The 13,874-nt window shown below is 45.4% G+C and overlaps 1 protein-coding gene across 1 annotated transcript in view; it reads left to right on the top strand.

Moving 5' to 3' along the window:
• TRPM1 (transient receptor potential cation channel subfamily M member 1) overlaps positions 1-13,874 on the top strand; it is a 109,075-nt gene that overhangs the window by 44,282 nt on the left and 50,919 nt on the right. The window contains exons 7-11 of the mRNA XM_036842630.1: positions 3,433-3,607; positions 4,041-4,164; positions 5,531-5,603; positions 6,275-6,375; positions 13,386-13,559. Coding sequence (XP_036698525.1) covers positions 3,433-3,607; positions 4,041-4,164; positions 5,531-5,603; positions 6,275-6,375; positions 13,386-13,559 — 647 coding nt within the window. The remainder of the gene's footprint in view (positions 1-3,432; positions 3,608-4,040; positions 4,165-5,530; positions 5,604-6,274; positions 6,376-13,385; positions 13,560-13,874) is intronic.

The raw sequence follows: 13,874 nt of genomic DNA, 5'->3' as shown, positions 1-13,874 counted from the left end.
AGTGGTGGGTTTCTGAGTATCAGCTCCCTGGCTGATGGTTCTCACATTTTCGCTGTCTTGGCCGTGTGCGCGTTCACACCGACCAGCCTCCCCTGGCCGTGTGACCTGTGGGCTTCCCTTTGTCATCCTTTGCCTAGGGTTCTGAGCGGGGCAGGGACAGCAAAGGGGTGCTCAGTTGTCACCTCCCACGGCACGGAGTTTCAGGGGTCCAGCCTAAACCACGAAGAACCAGTTCTCCTCTGTTTCTAGAAAAGAAGGTGATTTGGCCACTGGAGTCCCAAAGATCTCAAATGTCAAGCCTTGCTGGGGTTGGAAATCTCAAGGGCAGGGTCCATGTCATCTTGGTCTATTTCTCCAGCATCTCTTGGCCAGGTGCCTGCCTGGCACAAAGCAGACCGTCAGTGTATAGCTGCTGAAATGAACCTAACTGAGATTATTCTGGTAGGAGATGGCAAAGTTGTTCAAAATATTTAAGAGCTCCTGACTGTAGAAATGCACTGTGGAAGCAAACCAGAAACTCTGAATTTCCCCACTTGAAAGTCTTAGACCTTCTCCTAACTGTGCTGGCAGATTTTATCCAAAGGCCTTCAGAACTGTGAGACCAAGGACACATCTCCTATTCACCATCTATTAATGTTGATCAAATAACTCCCATCGGGCTTCCCTGGTGGCGCAGTGGTTGAGAGTCTGCCTGCTAATGCAGGGGACACGGGTTCGAGCCCTGGTCTGGGAAGATCCCACATGCCGCGGAGCAGCTGGACCCGTGAGCCACAGCTGCTGAGCCTGCGCGTCTGGAGCCTGTGCTCCGCAACAAGAGAGGCCGCGATAATGAGAGGCCCGCGCACCGCAATGAAGAGTGGCCCCCGCTTGCCACAACTAGAGAAAGCCCTCGCACAGAAACGAAGACCCAACACAGCCAAAAATAAATAAATAAATATATAATAAAAATAATTTAAAAAAAAAATAACTCCCATCACAACTAATGGACACCTGGTAAAACATGCTCAGAATATAATCTGTTTTAGCCAGTTTGGGGTAAAATTGTGAAGTAGGCAAATTTGTCTTGATGCCAAAATATTGGCTCTCTGTACACCAATGCCGAAATGAGATATGGAAAGAGAGTTTTGGAGGAGAATTGAAAGAGTAGCTTTATTCTTTGCCAGGCAAAGAGGAAACACAGCAGGCTAGTGCCTCAAGAACTGTGCCCCCTTCCTGGGGAATAGGGAGAGGTTTTATAGCCCAGGGCTTGTGGTCTGGGGTAGGTGATAAGCCTCAAAGTAATGAAGGTCTTGCATTTCTTTTCTTCTGCAAATTTACAGCCAAAGCTGTTGTCAGGCAGCTCAGCAACCAGGTCTGGTGTCCCTGAAGTTATTGGCCCATGACCTTCTTTCTGAAATGAAGAGTACTACAAGGGAGTGTAGGGGGAGAAGAAATGCCAAGTGCAGAGTGCAATTCACATGGAGTCAGAGAGTAATTAGTTTTATGAAGGATAAGTCTAGCTACAAGTGTTTGTTAGTAGTAACAGCTAAAAAAATAACCAAGATCACTTAACTCTTTCAGGCCTGTTTATGCTGTTTCCCCAGCCTGTTCATTGTTTCCTTGTTTTCCTTTTCTATCAGAAAAGCCTTATTTCTATGTTTGCTGCAACAGTCTCTGCTGCTCCTTCACTCCCACTATCTCCCCCTGCCCTGGAATCCTGGGTTCTTGGGATGCTCTTGCCACCTCCTGCTTCCCAGAGCCCTCTCTTCAGGTTCTGCCACCAAAAGTCAGCTTGTCCTACCGTGTTCCCAAAGAGTCCTATCATAGAGACAGAGGGAGGACTCTAGGTACGAGGTATTAACTGGTGGGCTAATGATGGTCCACTGATTTGCCCTCCTGGATAACTCACTGCCTATTCCAGCCCCTGGAGGCCGAATCAACACCTACTACAACACTGCATATTTACACACCACTTGAGGTTGACAAGGACATTGATAGCCGAACAGTTTCTTATACTTATATCTATTGCTCTTTTAGGAGGTAGAGGAGGCCCTGTGATGATTCACCTTTTACGGATGGTTCCCTGCACTTCAGGGTGGCCTGGTGATTGGCCCTGTGTCGTAAGGCTAATACGTGTGAGGCCAGGCATTGAACGGAGTTCTCCTATCGCTGGTCCAGACACCTTTCGCTGTGTCATTCTTTTTTTTTTTTTTTTTTTTTAATTAATTAATTTATTTATTTATTTTTGGCTGTGTTGGGTCTTCGTTTCTGTGCGAGGGCTTTCTCTAGTTGCGGCAAGCGGGGGCCGCTCTTCATCGCGGTGCACGGGCCTCTCACTATTGCGGCCTCTCTTGTTGGGAGCACAGGCTCCAGACGCGCAGGCTCAGTAGTTGTGGCTCACGGGCCTAGTTGCTCCGTGGCATGTGGGATCTTCCCGGACCAGGGCTCAAACCCGTGTTCCCTGCATTGGCAGGCAGATTCTCAACCACTGCGCCACCAGGGAAGCCCTCGCTGTGTCATTCTTGAAGGGACAGCCATCCAGGGTGGGAACTTCATCTGGGGCAAGGCAGCAGGGAGGTATTCTTTTAGCAAGAAGAATCTTCCGTATTTCTCACATCTCACCTTGAAGTAGTCCATAAGCCAGTTGAGTGATACATGGAGTTGAACCACATATGTTTTGGAAAGTTTGTAATTTAAAGGCTCTGCTTTTTCCAGTAAGGCTATAATATGGGGTTTGAATAAAAGAATGTAAACAGTCATCACATCCTGAGTTCCTTCAAGTCTCCTGGTGAACGCTAACTCCACATAAGCATACTTCCAGGCCTAAAGGTTTTCCTCTTCACCATGTTTCAGGAATTAGAGTGAGTGCTCTTGAGACAGGCTGGGACCTGGGGCTCTTTGCTGGGACCTGGGACCCTTTGCTGCAGTGCTGCAATGCTTGCACATGGACACACCTCTCCACGAACAACAAAATACTAAGAAACTGTATGGGACTGAAAATAACTGCTTTCATGCAGGCAGTTGGGGCAAATTCTGGACGTAAAAGATACAAAGAAACCAAAACACCCAACGGCCACTTTTGAAGAGCCAGGAGCAAAAACAGGGTGTCCGGAGCAAAAGCAGGGTACTGCGCATGCCCCCTGCACACAACACCACCTGAGGGGCGGGCAGAACACCTAAGCCACCCCTCCGGCCTGACCCCTGGACACACCCCTACCCTCACCCCATATAAGGAACAAGCTCGCCCCCCCTCAGCTAGTGAGCAAGCAAGGGAACCTGTTGTTTGTTTTCGCTCCCCGCTGCTGCAGCCGGGGCCCCAATAAAGCCTTGCCTGAATATCTTGTCTGGCCTCTGATCAATTTCTATTGACTGGGGAAGGCCAAGAACCCTGGTCGGTAACACTCGAATAGGGCCGTGACCGTGGTCTGAAGGTGGATGTGGTGTGTGTTGCAGGACTGGGGCAGGGTGTGCCCGTCGTGGGCCTCGTGGTGGAAGGGGGCCCAAACGTGATTTCCATGGTCCTGGAGTATCTCCGAGAAGAGCCTCCGGTCCCCGTGGTGGTCTGCGACGGCAGTGGCCGGGCCTCGGACGTCCTGTCTTTTGCACACAAGTACTCTGAAGAAGGAGGGTAAGATTTCTGATATGTTACAAAGGGTGGGGTTTTGAATACCTTCTTGTTAGGCCCAGAGGAAATCGTGATCCATTTAGCTGTTCCAAAAATGTAAAAGAAGGAAGACTTACTAGCCCTCCTCTCCCACTTCCCAAGGTCAGCAGGTGAGGGAGCTCTCAGGAGCGTGGTGTTTCTTACGGATTCTTTCTCAGGAGGGAAGATGCTCTCTCCCAACTGCATTTTCCCTTGTAAGTTTTTCAACAAGCCTGGAATTTAGGACAAGCGTGAACACAGTTTTTGACTATAGTCCCTTTGGGTCTGCTATCCTGGGATATCCTCCAATGATAAAGTTTCAAATCAAAGATACCAGACGGGCATAGAGATGTCTGATTTATTCACGTACAGATCTCACCTGTGTTGTTTTCTTCTCTTTCCCATTTCCTTCGAACAGGGTAATCAATGACTCCCTCAGAGAACAGCTTCTAGTTACCATTCAGAAAACATTTAATTACAACAAGACACAATCGCATCAGCTCTTTGCGATGATCATGGAGTGCATGAAAAAGAAAGAACTTGTAAGTGTCTTGAGTTGACTTCCCAAGCGCTCCACAGAGAGAATTATGTTTCCTTTCTAATTCTGCCCACGTGTGCAGGATGGAGTAGTTCCTATTTCCGTTCACCCTTTTCCTAGAGGCATTTTACAGATCCTGACCCAACTGGTGGTTCTGTCCATGTGCGGGAAGCAGGCTAAGCACAGGCAGATTCTCTTCGGAAGAGGGACATGGGTGCTTCAGATCTTTTAAATGTCAGGGCACTTCAGGCTACATCTCACCAATTCTGAGGCTCATGATATCAATCAGATTCAAAGCATCAAGGAGTGACATATACCATGCTTTCAGGTGTACTTACAAAATTCTACCAGATACACTCATTTTCTCCCACTCTTCGCCTCCTTAATTACGCTTATAAGGAAGAGGCACTCTTGTTGCACAGAAGACAGCCTCTTTGAAATTCTAAATCTACACGTTTCCTACAGATATATCAAATCTGAGTGGAGATGACTTTGTCATCTTCAATAGCCATTTAGATATTGACATGTACATCCTGCATGAGCTCCCTCAGCTCCAGATGGGGTAAAGAATAAAATAAGATCCAGGCAAGGATTCAAAATCAGGACGAGCAATGCTGTTCTTTCTGAATCAGAAGCACCTGGTGTAAAATCATGTCGCTCTCGGGATTGCTGCATTAGCGTCAGACTCTATGGTCCTTTTTATTTATTTATTTATTCATTTATTTTAACATCTTTATTGGCGTATAATTGCTTTACAGTGTTGTGTTAGTTTCTGCTGTATAACAAAGTGAATCAGCTATATGTATACATATATCCCCATATCCCCTCCCTCTCGCATCTCCCTCCCTCCCACCCTCCCTATCCCACCCCTCTAGGTGGTCACAAAGCACCAAGCTGATCTCCCTGTGCTATGCAGCTGCTTCCCACTAGCTGTCTGTTTTACATTCGGTAGTGTATATATGTCAATGCTCCTCTCTCACTTCGTCCCAGCTTATCCTTGCCCCTCCCCGTGTCCTCAAGTCCATTCTCTACATCTGTGTCTTTATTCCTGTCCTGCCCCTAGGTTCATCAGAACCATTATTTTTTAGATTCCATATATATGTGTTAGCATATGGTATTTGTTTTTCTTTTTCTGACTTACTTCACTCTGTATGACAGACTCTCGGTCCATCCACCTCACTACAAATAACTCAATTTCATTTCTTTTTATGGCTGAGTAATACTCCATTGTATACATGTGCCGCATCTTCTTTATCCATCCATCTGTTGCGCCAGATCTTGTTTGTGGTCCTTTTTAAGCAACTCCCCAATTCTCCCTCTTGTTTTCCACTTTGCTTTACTCAGTCTTTTCACGATTAATCTGTTTTCAGGTCACTGTGTTTAGAATGGGTTCCGAGGGTCAGCAAGACATCGAAATGGCAATTTTAACTGCTCTGCTGAAAGGTGAGCTCTCAGGAAACAGCCACTCCTGTCCTTTCATGCTGGCCTCCCCGGAGCTCTGCTTGTGGCTGGGAAACCACTCCCCCCTCCTCCCGCCGGGAACTGTGTCTGCTGGGAATGGAACCCCCGAGCCCGCCAGGCTGCCTAGAAATTATCTCAGGATAAAGCCGTGGTAAAACAATGGGGCTCGAAATGGGTTTCTTGGGAGGGGGACTTTTCTTGGTGGGCCAATGGACCATGATGGGCTGAAGTCAAGAACCAGTTTCCGTCTGTAACTAGCTCATTACAGGTTTGAACTCACAGAGGGTAAGCGTGAAATGATTTTTCATTTGCAATCCCTGCATCCTGCAGTGCTCTGTCCAATTTCCCCTACCCACTCCTAATGACAGGTGCCACCTGGCTGCTCATGGGGTCACCTCTCTGCTCCACTGGGAAGGGGAGGGGGCTGGAGGAAAGGGGCGGGGGTCACCATCAGGCTGGCTGCTTGGTAGTGCTGAGCTGGTCCTCGGCTTTGGGGCCTGAGTGATCCCTCAGGGGCCAGAGAAAAGGCAGCCGTGCTTATTTCCAGGCTGATGCTGAGCCAGCCTGGGGAAGCCTGTGTTCCCCACCCAGCCCCTGTCACCCCCAGGCGACCCAGGCATGGAGTGAGTAGTGCCCCATCTCTTGCCTTCCAGGCACAAACGCATCGGCTCGGGACCAGCTGAGCTTGGCGCTGGCTTGGAACCGCGTGGACATAGCTCGGAGCCAGATCTTTGTCTTTGGGCCCCGCTGGCCGGTGAAACTAAGTGTTTTTCAATTCATACCATTTGTCATGACTTTGTACAGAGGATGTTCTCCCTTGTGTCATGGATCTCAGGAAGTTATCTGGGCTTCCTGATGACCTGATGTCTAATCTTTAGGATTATTAGGAAATGTTGCTATCTCATTTCAAAGAACCAGCAAGAAGTAAGAGCTCCTAGCACTAACTTCAGATTCAAACCAGCGCTCTTGAAGAAAGAGCACTAAATATTTTATCATTGCTGGTGAACACGGGTTTTTACCCTTTTAAAGAAAAAGAAGGAAAATAGCTCATTAAAATGAAATACAATGATTGATTGCATTGAAAGCATTGATTTTTCAAATTATGTTCCATGAAAACCCGGAGGCCTAGGGGACTCTGTGAGTGTGATCATTGTGTATGGTCTTTGGGATGTGGTGTGTGTGTGTGTGTGGTTTGGTGTATTGTGTGTGTGTCTCTGTGTGTAGCACGTGTGTAGGTTGTTAAATGTGTGTGTGGATGTGTGGTGTGTGATTGTGCTATGGTTTACCGTACATGTGGTGTACGTCCGTGGGATCTGTGTGTGTGTGTGTGTGTGTGTGGTTGTACGTGGGTGTGGTGTGGTGCGTGTGGGGTGATGAGCAGCTCTCAGCCTCCCACTCCTTCAATCAAAGCAGCTTCCTTACAGACTTGTGGTTGCCAAGGGGGAGGGGTGTGGGGGAGGGATGGAGTGGGAGTTTGGGATTAGCAGATGCAAACTATTATATATAGAATGGATGGACAACAAGGTCCTACTGTATAGCAAGGGGAACTATATTCAATATCCTGTGATAAACCATAATGGAAAAGAATATGAAAAAGAGTATATATATATATATATATATATATATATATATATATGTTTATAACTGTATAGCAGAAATTAGCATTGTAAGTCAACTATACTTCAATTTTCAAAATTAATTTTTTTTAAAAAGCAGCTTCTTTGATGGGTTTTGTAGATTGGGACTCAGGGTAAATTTTTGTTTGCAAAACAGGCTCTGCTGCTTCAAAAGGGGTTTGGAATATCTAGAGGGTTCATGTTGGACTTTAAAAACCATATTTCTCAAAACAGGCCTGGTATATCCCTGCAAAAGGCATTTCATTTTTCACAGTCACCCTTTATTTAATTAGCGTGAAGAATTTAAGGAATCAGATGAGTGTATTAAAGGAATAAGATACAGGGTTGTGGGGGGTGGTTTGTGCATGTTGTTTACTGAACTATGCAAAGTAAGAAGAATAGCACGACACCTTAAATATCTTAATTCCTTTTGAATCTCCTGGTTTTAACACTCTTGGTAAAGGACTTGAGAGCAAAGTGAATTGCTCCATGAATGGTTATGAGGCAGCTTGCTGTGGCAGAGAATCTAAGAGATTCCAGAAAGGATTGCAAAAAGAGGCTCTGTCATGAGCTCCCGAGACCAGCTACTCAGTAAGAGGGATCCTGGCTTTTGTTTGCTTTTTTTCTTTTCGAGCAGCAGCTTTCTGAGGACGCAGTCCTGAGTCAGCCACACAGAGAGGGCCAGGCTTTCAAGATTACAGAAAGGACCTGACCCAGGGAACGGGCCACACACGCAGGCCCTACCTGGCCTGAAGCAACGGCCTTCGTCCATCTTCTCGTTACAAAGGCAATAAGTAATTTCCAGAAAGCGTAGAAAATACAGGCAGGCAAGATGAAGGAAACACTCACTCATGACTGCCCCCCCACAGAAAAATTCAGCAGTACCGTATGTGTTTTATAATTTCATTTTTTCACTCTTATGTTGGCATTAAATATTCTCCAACCTCCTTTTTCACGTTGCTTAGTGTTTTGTGCTATCTATTATCCAGTGGACGCATATATATGGTTTGAAAAGCAAATAACAGAGCAGAGCGTACCGTGAAAAACGGAACCCTCACACCCCACCTCCCAAAGGCACTCAGCTGTCCCCGTGTTCTGGCTTCCTGATGGCGGCCTCTGTTCGTTGACATAACACGTTTTATCACTTTCTCGATTAATCACGTGTAGATGTGTCTTTCAATTCTCCACTTGGAAAGAGAAGGAAGTAGCTCTCTTGCCCTGCCTGCTCTGCCCCTCCCGCGTTTGATGCCTGTATGTTTAATTCTCTTATTGGTTATCACGATAGCTTTGAACCATCTACTTGCTTCATCAGCGTTAGACTCCCACGTTGTAAAATGAGGAAATTAGTGGCTCTACACATCCCCTTCCTTTCCCTACACCGTCAGTGTTCCTACTTGGGTCAACCTCATCTTCTACATGATGGGGATGGTTGATGCTTACACGTCGTTCTGTAATCCTCACTCAGGTCTGTTTATGTCTCACTCTTTAATCATCACATTTTCATAGTGGTCCTTTTTATTTTTATTTTTTTACCTGGGTATTTATTTTTATTTTTTAACTGGGTATTTGCTTCCAGTTCTTGACTGAGAACAATGAATTATGTTGCTGTGTACATTTATGTGCAGGTCTTATGTGGACGTATGTTTCCATTTCTCTTCAGTCGATAGCTAGGAGTGGATTTGCCAGGTAGATGGAAAATGTATGTTTACCTTTTTAAGAAACTGCTTGTCTGTTTTCCAAGGCAGCTGTAGCATTTTACATTCCCACCAGCAATGTAAGGAGAGTTTCTCTATGTCCTTGCCAATATTTGGTACTGACAGATTTTTTTAAAATTTTAACTATTCTAGTGATATGTAGTAGTATCTCATTATGGTATTTATTTATTTATGATCAGATATATTTTTAACCTCAATAAAGGAGGGACAAGCTTCAAACAAATTTCTAATGTAATTCTCATTTAAGACATGCATATTTTTTCTTTTTTAAAAAATTGAAGTATAGTTGATTTACAATGTTGTGTTAGTTTCAGGTGTACAGCACATATATAATTCAATTATGTATATAATCTTTTCAGATTCTTATCCATTAAAGCTTATTGTAAGATATTGAATCTTGTTCCCTGTGCTATACAGTAGGTCCTCATTGTTTATATTTTTTTATTTTTAATTGAGATATAATTGACGTATGATGTATTAGTTTCAGGTGTACAAAGTAAATATTCGATATTTGTATAAATTATGAAATGATCACTACAATAAGTCTAGTGAACATCCATCACCACACACAGTTACAGTGTCTTCTCTTGTAATAAGAACTTTTAAGATCTACTCTCTTAGCACCTTTCAAATACACAATACAGTATTATTAGCTGTACTCACCATGCTGTACATTGCATCCCCAAGACATTTATTGTACAACTGGATGTTTGTATCTTTTCACCATCTTCATCCACTTCGCCCACCCCCACCCCGCATACTAGGTCTTTATGTTGACTCTAAAAATGGAGAAACCAGAAGACTTTACTGTGATTCTGTACAGATTGTTCACTGCTGAACCTAACATTATGGCTGAACTCAAAGAGAAAGAAAGGTAGCCCTGGGTCAATTACCTGGGCCACACAAAGGAAAATACAACAAGCATCAAGGTTCCTACCGTCCATCCATTGTTTAAAATTATGGGACCTTTGAGTTTCCTTCATATTTGGACCATGACTTATTTGAATAGCTAGATGTTTGCTTTTCCTTGCGTTTCCAAATTGATTCTCTTTTTTCTTCGTACCATATGCCTCACATCATTAAGACGATCTATTCTTTTAATTATTACTGTCCACTGAGTGCAATTCCCTTTCTTCTTGTAGAATCTTTCAAAGCCTCGTGCTTCTCTGGATGCTCTCAAAGTTTGCTGTGCAGCTGACCACATCAGACACCCCTGCAGTGTGTTCTCAGACAGACTCATTTCTTCCCACGCTCCATGTCGTCCTCTCTCTCAGATTTCTTTTTCATTTCGCTGCAGTATATCTTCAAGTAATTTTTTTCAGGAACATGTGTGGGAAGATAACCATTCTCTGTCTTTACACGTCTGAAAACACTCTGCCACACACCAGGCTCATGGTTGCCATGTGATCCTCTTCCAATTATGATGAACCACTGTCTTCTCTCAGATGTAGTTTGAGGTCTGTTCTTTATCTTCAGTGTTTAGAAATTTCACAAGGACATGTGTTCTATTTCAAACAAATGAGAATGAAATGTACAGCGACAGCAAACTCAAGGACTCATATGGCCAGTCATGTGGCCATTCATTCTGCTTGGCTGTTAAAGGCCCCTTTATGATAAAGACCCAAGTCTTTCCCGAGCTCTGTGAAATTTTCTTCTACCGCTTCTTTGCGTATTTCAGCCTTCATTTTCTCTCTTTCTCTTCCTCTGGAATTCCTATAGGTTAAGCAAATGTTGGTCCCCTTGGACTGATCCTCCATTTTATCATTTCTGTCTCTCTATCATTTTGCTGTAGGTTTTTGGAAATCGCAACTTTTTCCTTAGCATTCTTTTGTGCTATTTTTTTAAATGTAGGCAATCCTATTTTTGATGTCTGAGAAAGCTTTCTTGTTTCCTGATGGCTCCATTTTCATGTCAGCCTGTTTTCATCTCATGAATGCAATATCTGAGGATACAAATTATATATTTTATAAGTCCTCTCCTGTTCCCTGAATTATCTCTATTTTCTCCCTGGTCAGCTGTTCCCATTGTTCATTTTGTCCTTTTCTGTTGCAGATCCTTGCTTGCCTATCCCCATTTCAGAGTGAGGGATGGGACTGAATAATTAGTATAAGGAGCCTATTTTACAAATAGGTTTTTCTCCTCCCTGGGAGGACTGACCAAGAGTTCCCTGTTTAGGAGGGGGGTGTCTACTGAACAGCTTTTCTTTACTCTCTGCAGATTGGAGCAGGCTGGTGTGGTGCTGGACCTCCCTATGCAGACCCTCCCAATTTTTTTTTTTAACATCTTTATTGGAGTATAATTGCTTTACAATGGTGTGTTAGCTTCTGCTTTATAACAAAGTGAATCAGCTATACATATACATATATCCCCATATCGCCTCCCTCTTGCATCTCCCTCCCACCCTCCCTATCCCACCCCTCTATGTGGTCACAAAACACTGAGCTGATCTCCCTGTGCTATACAGCTGCTTCCCACTAGCTATCTATTTTACATTTGGTAGTGTATATATGTCCATGCCACTCTCTCACTTTGTCCCAGCTTACACTTCCCCCTCCATGTGTCCTCAAGTCCATTCTCTACGTCTGCATCTTTATTCCTGTCCTGCCCCTAGGTTCTTCATAACCTTTTTTTTTTTTAGATTCCATATATATGGTAAGCATATGGTATTTGTTTTTCTCTTTCTGACTTACTTCACTCTGTATGACAGACTCTAGGTCCATCCACTTCACTACAAATAATTCAGTTTTGTTTCTTTTTATGGCTGAGTAATATTCCATTGTATATATGTGCCACCTCTTCTTTATCCATTCATCTGTCGATGGACACTTAAGTTGCTTCCATGTCCTGGTTATAGTAAATAGAGCTGCAGTGAACATTGTGGTTCATGACTCTTTTTGAATTATGGTTTTCTCAGGGTATATGCCCAGTAGTGGGATTGCTGGGTCATATGGTAGTTCTATTTTTAGTTTTTTAAGGAACCTCCATACTGTTCTCCAAAGTGGCTGTATCAATTTACATTCCTACCAACAGTGCAAGGACCCTCCCAGTTCTTCAGCAGACATTCTTCCAGGTTCTGCCAGGTTGAAGCCCAGGAGTAGAGTTGCTCTGCACTCACCCACTGGAGAGGGGGTGTGACATACGAGAGGGGGTGGGTGGTCTCCTGCTCTGTAGACAGTCCTTTACTAATCACCATGCTTTCTACCCACCATTAACTCTCCCTCTTTGGAAATCTGGTCCCACCTCCACTATTACCCCCACATTATTCATCCTGGGCTTCAGCTGCCTCCCCACAGCTTTAACTACCCAACAGCATTTCCAGAAACGTCTTAATGGCTCTGGTCTGCCTCTTCTCCCTGAAATGAATTTTTCTTTTCCATAGTCCTCTGCTGTCATTTCCACGGGAAGAGAGGGAAAGCAGGAAACACGAGACCAAGACCACAACCTGGAACCAAAAGTCCTTCTTTGTCTCCCCCACAATCAAGTATACGGTCTCTCAGGTCTTCCTTTAATAGTTGAAGTTCTCCATCAACTATGTGCCTATGACTCTGTAGTCTTTCTAGAATTCTTTTTTTTTTAAATTTATTTATTTTATTTATTTATTTTTGGCTGCGTTGGGTCTTCACTGATGCGCGCGGGCTTTCTCTCATTGTGGTGAGCGGGGGCTACTCTTCGTTGTGGTGCTCGGGCTTCTCATTGCGGTGGCTTCTCTTTGATGGGGAGCACGGGCTCTAGGCATGTGGGCTTCAGTAGTTGTGGCTCACAGGCTCTAGAGTGCAGGCTCAGTAGCTGTGGCACACAGGCTTAGTTTCTCTGTGGCATGTGGGATCTTCCCGGACCAGGGCTCGAACCCGTGTCCCCTGCATTGGCAGGTGGGTTCTTTTTTTTTGTTTTTGGCAGGTGGGTTCTTAACCACTGCACCACCAGGGAAGCCCTGACCCCTTCACAGTTGTCTTCTCTGGTCTTCATCAGCTGCCACAGACACTTCTCTTTGGCGCCTTTAAACTTACCTCTCAACACCCTTTCCTTTGGGCAAAAACACACTCAGTCAAAACTTCAGCCACTTTAAGTGCATGAGTGCACTTCATCAAGCATATAAGTAACAGAGGGTCATGAAATCAGGAGCTTCTCCATCAGGCAGCCAGGCCTGTGACAGCTGAGTGTGTGTGTGTGTGTGTGTGTGTGTAGTCACAAGTATGTGTGCCTGTGTGCATGTCTGTGCATGGGTGCTCATGGTTGCACGAGTGTGTGTGCATGTGTACCTGTGTGTGCACCTGTGTGTGCACGTGCACCTGTATGTGGGTGCATGTGTACCTATGTGTGTGCATGTGTGTGCGAGCGTGTGCATGCAGAGGGGAGGGGCAGTCCGTGCACTTGTCCTGGGACATGGGTCGGCTTTAAATCCCTTTCCCAACTCTGCCTGCTGTGGACTGCAGCCCCTGGGAAACCTGGCCCCCCCAACGGATAGCAAGGCCATGGAGAAGGAGAAGAAGCCACCCACAGCGACCACCAAGGGGGGCAGAGGAAAAGGAAAAGGCAAGAAGAAAGGGAAGGTGAAAGAGGAGGTGGAGGAAGAAACTGACCCCCGGAAGCTCGAGCTGCTGAACTGGGTACGTGGGACGTGTCTGCTCCCTTTTCCTGGGCTCCTGGGGACCTTGGAGCCAGTCACCCTCCTCCAGGGAAGGGGGCGGTTCTTGCTGCCTCTGCTGCAGCCCCACCCGGGGCCCCGAGCCCAGGAGGCAGTGATGAAGCATTGATGGGACAGTGTCAATATTTCAAGTGGCTGGCAGGATGTCACAAACGCCAAACGGTCCTGCTTTGGGGGAGAATGAAGTCACTCACAGGGGAGGCCCGGGCCACCTTGCCCACCAGTGCCTCTCTCCGCCTGCAGACACGTGGATGTTTGTTGCGTGGAAACACGGGAA

The sequence above is a fragment of the Balaenoptera musculus genome, chromosome 2 (assembly GCF_009873245.2).
Source record: "Balaenoptera musculus isolate JJ_BM4_2016_0621 chromosome 2, mBalMus1.pri.v3, whole genome shotgun sequence".
NCBI classification, from domain to species: Eukaryota; Metazoa; Chordata; class Mammalia; order Artiodactyla; family Balaenopteridae; genus Balaenoptera; species Balaenoptera musculus.
The sequence above is the reverse complement of the archived record's forward strand: the minus strand, read 5'-3'. Positions and strand labels throughout refer to the sequence as shown.